Source organism: Sinocyclocheilus rhinocerous, unplaced genomic scaffold (genome assembly GCF_001515625.1).
Source record: "Sinocyclocheilus rhinocerous isolate Xijiao unplaced genomic scaffold, SAMN03320098_v1.1 scaffold861, whole genome shotgun sequence".
Lineage (NCBI taxonomy): Eukaryota > Metazoa > Chordata > Actinopteri > Cypriniformes > Cyprinidae > Sinocyclocheilus > Sinocyclocheilus rhinocerous.
The window spans coordinates 1,208,130-1,217,298 of record NW_015640043.1 but is presented as its reverse complement, the minus strand read 5'-3'; the positions used below and the strand labels follow the sequence as shown (position 1 = coordinate 1,217,298).

The following is a 9,169-nucleotide window of genomic DNA, read 5'->3' as shown; positions in this document are numbered from 1 at the left end:
GATACAGTTCCAAGGCATTAAAGTTCCCAATATCAGTATTAGTCTGAAGAGAGAATTCCCAAATGGGGACGTTTTATTGCTGTAATCTGTACTACTTCATCTGACACAACTATAAGTGCAGTTTGAATAGGATACCAAAATGTCTCACATGTTTGAAAACAAAAGTGCTGATCTAACCAACTGCATTCACCCTGCATCCTTTGACAAAAACAACTACACATAATGACAGTACACGCATGAAAAACAAATAATACCACTTTTTTGGCAACTGTATGTTTCATTTAAGAGCCTATGGTGAAACACATTTGTAAACAGTTGAACATTGCCCAGAACAGAACCATACCGCCAATCCAAACTGTAAATTGTCAATCATCTTTGACTATAGTGGTCCTGACAGAAATGCATTAGTGGCTTTCTTGCTTAGCAAAATACAAAACATACTGTAGCATTGACACAAGGACCTTAGTCTCTATACTTGCTTTCACATGGCCAAGCAGCCCATTTTCAAATTAAAACATTAATTAAATAATTATTGATCATCTAATGCTAATTAAATCATTAATGATCATCTTCATATTCAAAAAAATTCACAAAAATGTCACAAATCAGTGCTAGACTGAATTTGAATATAAACCCCATATTTTATCACCCAAAGTCTAAGGATCTATAGTACAGCACAGGCACAATTTATCTTATTTCCTTAACACTGATGGTTCTCAGGTTTGGCTGTGAGACACACACACTTCCTATGGGTGACTTTGCCAAGTAAGATGTGTTCCCTTTGATACCTGACCTGAAGAGGTTCCTTCTCCCCACCATGCACTGCAGCCATCATGTTCTATCTTTGCAACCTTCCTGCAGATGTATTGATGTCTGTCTGTGCTATACATGGACATGTGCCTGTGAGGAGAGCTCATTGAAAACACATGTAAAGTGCTTTAACCCACTAGCATTCTCTATTAATTTTTTTGAACCAGTGCAAGAACACAGTGTTTATGCTGTATAAAAGACACTCAAGAACATATTACAACAAGACTCACTGACTAATTCAGAAATACTGTACATGATACATCTAAGCCTTTAGCAGCAAATGTTTTAAGACAGCATGTGCTGTGTCCACAAAGAATATTTTACAAAAACATTAAAAAAAAAAACATTCATATTTGATCCATTATCTTTTGACACAATCATCACGATTATCACCACACAACAATGGAAACGTTTCCTATTGTGACTCTATCACCGAGCTAACCGACTAAATCTCTCAAAATTGCATCATTCCTCTGTTCCATCTTGACTTTTAGGGCTTGGAAACCCGAACCTTCATCCGTTCTCGAGCCTGATAGTCCAGCTCTTTGCAGGGGCTCATGTGATATGCTATACCAGCAGAGCATTTCTGGCTGGCGCAGATACACAGCGAGTTAAAGCAGAGCGCACTTAAAGATGCTGTGCTTTTTGGAGCGCTTCTCTGAAATCTTCACAGGACCCCCGCTATCTGCTTGACCACCATCATTCTAGTCAATAGAAAAATAGAAATATTTAAATTTTGCTTTGTTAAAACATGTTAAAAATAAATTACGATAATTATATTAGGGTTGCCAAAAAATGTATATAATTTAAAAAAAGTAATCCTGCGACTTTTTGTACTTAATTGCTGAACCGATATCAAACTAAATGCAATTATAAAATAATGTTTTACCTGCAGTAGTGACTGTTTTTGAAAATGTGATTCATTGTAACAATGATCCATGTTTCAAATAATTGTAAGAAATTTTAAAAAAATAATTGATGTACAATTAATGGTAAATGATAAGTATTGCACTTTTTGTAACTGGTCAACCAATATCAAACTAAATGCAGTTTTAAAATTGTTATAAAATATGGAGTTATAAAATACCATTTTAAAATGGGATTTATTGTAACAATGATTTTTATTTTATTTTATTATTATTATAATTTTTTTTATTTTAATACAAATAATGATAAATGATATCTAGTAAAATACACAAGTTTTTTTCTCTTTTTTGCCAGTTTTACAAAAAACTTCAAAAAACACTCACAATCTTTCTGTTAAGTTGAGCCATAATGTCTTTGGCAAGTGTGAAAAAGGCCTCTTCGACATTTATGCTGGTTTTTGCACTTGTTTCCAAAAACTTGATCCCGTAATCAATTGCCAACTGGACAAAAAGGCAAAAATGACAACAGTTATTAACAAAAAACTACCAGAAAAAAAATACAAAATATATCATTTAAAATTATATCCAATCTCACTCAAAATACTGTATATCTGATTCAAAATAACATACCTATAATAAACAGGTAGTGTTACAAGAATTACATTTTAAAATAAAATGCATTTTCTTTATTCTTCATGTTAATAGATTCATTTTATATTATTTACTTTAAATAATGTATTATTTGTATGGAAAACTGTAAGCTTGTTTGACGTGAGAGGCCTCACTTTTTCTCCTCTCTCTTTGGACACCTGTCTCCTGTCGTTCATGTCACATTTGTTTCCGAGGATCATCTTCTCTACGTCAGATGATGCATGCTGAAATGAGTAATTGAGAAGTTCAGCAGTTCTTCAAGTTACAGTTAAAAGAAATTAAATTCTCTAACAAATGTATCAAATAAACAATAAATTATATTTGATAGAAATGTATAGAGTGGCTAGCAAACCTATTATACAATGACCCCCTAATATGATCGGACAGCAGTGTATTGACCAACCTGAACCAAATCGGTTTTATAATCTAAATGATAATACTTTATCAATTCAACATACGTGACCAAGCACAGTACTCAAATCTATATGTTAACATATTCCTCCTCAATGTTACCTCCTCAATGTTGCGTATCCAGTTTTTAATGTTCTCAAATGACTTTTCGCTGGTGATGTCATATACCAACATAATGCCCTGAAAACAAAGCAAGCAGAAATATGAAACATCCATCTTCAGCGATCAACACTTCCACACAGACATGAGTAGTAGCCAATAGTGTTTTACCATAGCGCCTCTGTAGTACGCCGTGGTGATCGTCCTAAATCGTTCCTGCCCTGCTGTGTCCCTGTAAAACAATCAGAGAGTCACACACAAATACTATATGCACCCTCACCTTGTTCCTTCCTTCGTCACCCGGCTCAGCTTTAACACTTCACATTCGTTAACAGTGAATCCCACCCTGCTCTTTGCCAGCCTTTAAAGGCAGAGCAAGTGATTTCTGGTAGCCAATGTTGATATCTGAAATCACCAAAACAAACACGCCTCTACCCCAAAAGGGTCTTGCCCCTATTTTGATAGCTCCGCCCCACATATACGTACGCAACCCAGGCAACGATTAGTTCTGTGAAACAAAGCAAAACCAATATTACACCGTGTCTACGGACGTGAGCGGCGCGGTGCAACAAATCCCCGACAGAAAACTGCTGCCGGGTTCTATTTATGACGTGCTGACACAAATTTCAAATGGTTTTCAACGGTCGTTTGATCGCGTCCAGTGTAGGCAGACTTTAGCTGTTGTAGACACGGTGTTACTCACCTATTGAGAAGAAACAAAGCAACCTCGGCGTCCGATCGCAGGCCTCCGCTCCTTAAGTTCTCTCCAGCGCTGGAAAGCTGATCCGATATTTACACAGACGTTTTCCTCTTTTGTTTTTTATCCACCATCCCTATCTTTCTGTCGCTCTGCTCGGCTAATGTCCGTCCCATGCACTGAAAGCTCTCTCCTCCACATCACAAGTAGACACGCCCCTTATTGCTGATTGGCTACAAGTTTGTTTTGCGATTCGGCCCGAATCAGTTTTCTAAAGTGTTTTTGAGAAATCACATACCCTGCCTTTAATATAAACATCCTGAGAGGTACGGATGTATAGCCTGTCCATGACACTACTGTCTGCATGTCTCATCCTTCATTAGTCACCTAACTGGACAGGGTGCGTGAGCATTATGACTGTTAACAGGAAGACCAGGCACAGTGTGTGATGTTATTTCCGTCTTATTAATCAATCTTATATGTAGGCTATAGGCCTATCAGTTAAAGTATGCCAAGGCTTTGGCTAGTGGCTACTTTTCGAAATTTGACTAAAAGGCTAGTGATATGATAAGATAGCAGGTTAATGGGCTTGCGATATGCTATGTTAACAGGTTACTGGTATGCTAAGCTAGCAGGTAAATTGACGAGTAGTACACAAAGCTTGTCTGCTAAGTGTTTAACTTGCAAGCTAACTGGTAAACAGAATGAGAAATGTAAATTTATAGAAATTATTTGACCATTTATAATTATATATGGTTATATATTTGACATATCACTTAAAAGATTTTGAAAATATTTTTGTTTACAAGATCTATCGCGATACATATTGATATTGAATTATTGTCCAGCCCTAATCTAACTGATATATAGGCCTAAGCATTTTAGGAGACCAAAAACCTTAAAGTGCCTTGAAGACTTTCTGAAGTCAAATCATGGGGTTATTTTAATTTTTTGGATGAACTATCCCTTTAATATAAATTTAAACTATAATGTATTCTCATTTAATTGCAAATGCAATCAAGTACCTGAAAACATTACATTCACTTAAGTATATTCTTTTAAAGTATATTATTTCTTCTAAAGTATATTATTTATACAAGGGTATTCTCATTCTAGAGAGCATTTTATTGGACAACAATATCTATATTTGCATGCAAGATTAATTAAATGTGTGTTTATGCTAGAGGTTTCTTCTCTTAAACTTTTAAAAGTAGCCTACAATAGCTTAATAGCTTCAAAGCTAACTGTTTATAGCAACAAAACTCTGATTAAGAGCAAAAGCTTTGTGTTCACTATATTCAGAAAGTCTGTTTAAGATGTGAATAACACACCAACAGTTTACACAGCTTTAAATATGCCTGAAGATGAAGTGTAAATGATGATATAATGGGGCGTATATGAAACGGGACTTAGCGCTGCATATCCACGACAAACAAACGGCTCACCATATCTGCAGCTTGATTTTCTTCCCATTCAGCTCAATAGTTCTGATTTTGAAATCAATTCCTGGCAACAGAGAAAAAGAGAAACATCGTCAGATCTTCAACGACTGGCACCACATGGAATCAATGGTACAATCAATGTTGCACTGCAGTGGTGATGATGATATAATGAGTTATTTCCAGTTCCTGGGGTTAAACTGCTCCTCTTGCCATTTTTTTACCTTGCTGGTTAGTGGACAATTACTTGTTGTTTTTTTTGTATTCCAGCTAGCCTCACACAAATGCTGTGTGCCAAGCAACAATAAACTCAACATTTTTAGGTTGTATTTCTGACTTTCATGGCCTAATGGTTAGAGAGTCAGACTGAGGTGAAACCCACCGAACCCCCAACTGCTCCTCGGGCACCGCAGCAAAAAAAACGACTGCCCACTGCTCTGTCTGTGTCTGTGTGTGTGTGTGTGTGTGTGTGTGTGTGTGTGTGCGTGTGAGTTCACTGTGCACTTGGGTGAAATGCAGAGCACAAATTCCAAGTATGGGACATACTTGTCCACACGTAACTTTTACTTTCAAACCTATTGATGGTGTGGAGAGATGATAATATTTCTAATCAAGAACTGAATCAAGATGGAGGCCTTCTAAGCTTATTTATGAGACAAAAAGTGGCATTCAGTGGAAATTTAGAGAAATTAATAATAAAATATGTCTTACACTTAATACAACTAGTCAAATCCAGTGGAAAAATGTCTAATGCTACAACAATGTAGTGGTTTAAGATCTGGACTGGTAAACAAGAGGTTTATACCAAAAAATAAAAGTTCTTGCCTTAAGCACAAACCTCACTAAATTTGGATAGACTCCATCAATAAGACTTCTGTCTTGTCATTTTGTCAAACAAATAAAGTTCACACACTTTCACTTTAGTGGATGTGAGTTTTGATTGAGCAAAAACCAATCACATTTTCTTCAGAAAACATAAAAATTTAGTTGTTTATTGGCGCTTCAGTCAATGAAACATGGTTATTACTTTTACATCAGTAATTCAGTAGATTCTTTTAGCTACAGTGAAGAACATAAGCAGTTTATCAAGCAATTTCACATATTAGTTGTATATAACCATCCACAACACTTATCGTGATGGTAAGTTTTGATTGAGCGAACACTATTCACATTTTCTTTAGAAAATGTAGTTTCTGTCAATGATACAAATGTTTAATACATTTACATTCAGTAATTGAGGTTTTTAGCTACAGCTACAATGAGGAACATAATTTATCAAGCAGTTTAGTTAAGCAATATCACAACCCTGAGAGAAACACACACACGGCCACAGGAAGCAGAGGTGGGACGCTCAGAGAAGTGTGGGGAAGTGCAGAATGGCCACAACCGGGGTCATGGACATCCTGGCACAAGAAAACAGATACCAGTCAAATGCTCAGCTGCATTGGCGGAAGAATGCTGAGATGGGCTGAGCGAATATCACGAGAGCATGATGGGGATTCAAACAGTACTGCCCTCTGTTCATGGTCAAGTCTATTATGACCCCGCACAAAGAAACTGTACTTTCCCCAGCACTCCGTCCTGGTGTTGTCACCAAAATGTTGTTTATGCAGAATGACTGTGATGATTTCTAACATCCCAACATCATATTTTTTTCAGCAAAATTGCTGCTTTTTAAATACAACTAAAGTCTGAAAGAAAGTCAAGGCTCAGAGACCCCATTGCAAGACAGCATCGCAAACAAAAGCAGAGGGGGCGGTGACGTTTTAATCAGATGGAAAAACCGACAAAGGAAATGACTAAACTCTCTGTGCAGGCAGACGAAAGACAACTGTGCAACGTTCACACACACAGCAAAATAATTTTCTTATGCAGTATTTTGTCTAAAAATCTTTAAAGCAAGATAAATGTACTTGAGATTTTAAATTGTATAAGATATTTAAGATATAAAAAAAATAAAATTTGGCTTTTTTGTTTTATGTAAAAATAGATGTCATATAAATCATATATATTATAAAAACAGAGCTTATTTATCAGCATCTATGGTTCCATGAAGAACCTTTCCATTCCACAAAAGGTTCTTTATACTGAAAAAGGTTATTTCAATTATCAAAATGTTCTTCACACTAAGAATTTTTTTTTTTTTTAAGAACTATTCACTGATGAGCCCAGAATGGTTCTTCTGTGGCATCACTGTGAAAACCCCTGTTTTCATAAAGTGTATGTATTTAAAAATGTCTTTTTAACGCTTTTTTTGTTTGGTTATTTGTTCATGCTGACAAAAAAAATAAAATAAAGAAAAAAAAATGGGTACCAAGCTTCTTCACTCTGCATACTTATCAATACTAGTTGATAGAAAGTTTTCTGCATCATGAAGATGCACATTCCTTCTTTCTCATCGAATGTATTGAGTGGCTTGAGTCCATCAGCGTGAACACAAAATGCCTATATAACTCAATACACTGTTTATGTTTCCCTTGTGTAGACTCCTGTATGAACTTTAAGGCCAATAGTCATCAGGGTTTGACAGGTTAAAAGTAGATACAGAACTGGTCAGCAAAATATAACTCGCACACCTTCACAGAGCCGACAGCATTGTTTCCAAAATATCTATACATGTGTATCTGTATATACAGACAGATATAGATGTAATCTGTCTATATATGTTAAATTATCTATAGATAGATAGATAGATATTTGTTTAAATATGTCTACATAAGCAAGCTGAGCCTATGTACTCATAGGCCTGTGCATTTCTAAGCAAATCCAGATGTTTTAATGTAACACATAATCACATGATTTATAAAAATAAACAAAACTGGTGCTTTTTAAACCCACTTTACCAATGCAAATGCAACTAGAAACTTAATTATTAAAGCTTTACTGTATCTGACCACTATTGTCCTGCATATAACGGGACACCGTCCAATACCTTCTACCCAGATCACCGGTGAACTAACCGATTGTGGAGATGAAGGTGGTGTTAAACGCGTCCTCGCTGAATCTGAACAGCAGACATGTCTTTCCCACTCCACTGTCCCCTATTAGCAAGAGTTTGAAAAGGTAATCGTAAGTCTTCGCCATTTACCAAGCCGGTATATCCTTTATGAATGACAGTGCAGAGTGCACAGTTTCCCTTGTTCATGGAATTGACACAAAAATCATTGGGTCTCGAGCGAGGGCGGAGCCTCATGGTGTGACGTCAGCGCCATGTCTCCCGCGTGATTGGTCAATGTAGTTTCTAGGAGGACAGTGATACGGAACTCCCCTAGATACATTACGCCGTGGTTGTTATCAAGAAAGTAGGCTACTGCATGCAAGGTTTTAAAAGTGTAGACTATTAAAACATCTTTAAAGATTTTATACTGATATTGATCAGATATTTAACACTTTAATACTAACTGTATTAAATTGTGTTATATAAACAAAACAAACCAAAAAAAGAGTAAAGACTTTTTGGAAAGTCTTTGGACATTAAGTTTTTTTATTTATTTATTTTTATTTATTTATTATAAGGTTTTTATTTATTAGATTTTCTCATACCCTTGATTGATTGATTGATTGATTGATTGATTGAGTGATTGATTGATTGAGTGATTGATTGATTGCATTTTTGTGATATATTTATGTGTTGGCATGAAAGACCTTTAGATTAATGATTGATACCATTGATACCATTATTGATACCAAATTATGATATAGCAATTTCAATTTCCAAACACAGTTAGTAACAAATTTTCACTTAAAAATCAATAATAATAAATACAACTGAATTTCATTCACATTCATTTACAAAAAAAAAAATTTATCCAAATTGATCATTTTGCTTATCTATTTGATAACATTGCGCTCTTGTATTTACTGTCCACAGAACTAAAAATAATTGTATAGTGGTGCTGCCATTCAACAGTCACAAGATCTGCCAGGTGAGTGCAGGTTTACTCAAAGTTTGCATTTAGGTCAAATAAGAATAAACAATAACAGAAATGTTAAAAATTAATCAGTAAATTTATCCCGTAGGGTCGGGAGCTACTAATAAAACAGTAGGTACCGCATCTCTTTAGCTCGAGCTCTGAGAATTACCATTAAGGTTGCCAGTACGGGAATTATTATTCCAGAGGGTTTACTTGTTTTGTTTAGTTTTATTACAATTTATAATAATACAGCATATAAATAAATAAATAAATATATATATA

The 9,169-nt window shown here is 35.4% G+C and overlaps 1 protein-coding gene across 1 annotated transcript; it reads right to left on the bottom strand.

Annotated features, from left to right (window-relative positions):
- Positions 1-1,147: 1,147 nt before the first annotated feature.
- On the bottom strand, positions 1,148-8,084 carry LOC107752325 (ras-related protein Rab-8B-like). Its single transcript, XM_016568276.1, has 7 exons — positions 7,934-8,084; positions 4,980-5,040; positions 3,009-3,069; positions 2,841-2,918; positions 2,462-2,551; positions 2,061-2,177; positions 1,148-1,514 (listed from the first exon to the last, which is right to left on the bottom strand). The coding sequence occupies exons 1-7, from the start codon at positions 8,055-8,057 to the stop codon at positions 1,422-1,424; spliced, it is 624 nt and encodes a 207-aa protein (XP_016423762.1). The 5' UTR covers positions 8,058-8,084; the 3' UTR covers positions 1,148-1,421.
- Positions 8,085-9,169: the final 1,085 nt, after the last annotated feature.

Coding starts and splice junctions, on each gene's coding strand:
- LOC107752325 (XM_016568276.1), bottom strand. CDS start 8,057: ATGGCGAAGACTTACGATTACCTTTTCAAACTCTTGCTAATAGGGGAC. Junction 5,041..7,933: donor CACCTTCATCTCCACAATCG/GTTAGTTCACCG, acceptor CTCTGTTGCCAG/GAATTGATTTCAAAATCAGA. Junction 3,070..4,979: donor AAAATCAAGCTGCAGATATG/GTGAGCCGTTTG, acceptor ATTGTTTTACAG/GGACACAGCAGGGCAGGAAC.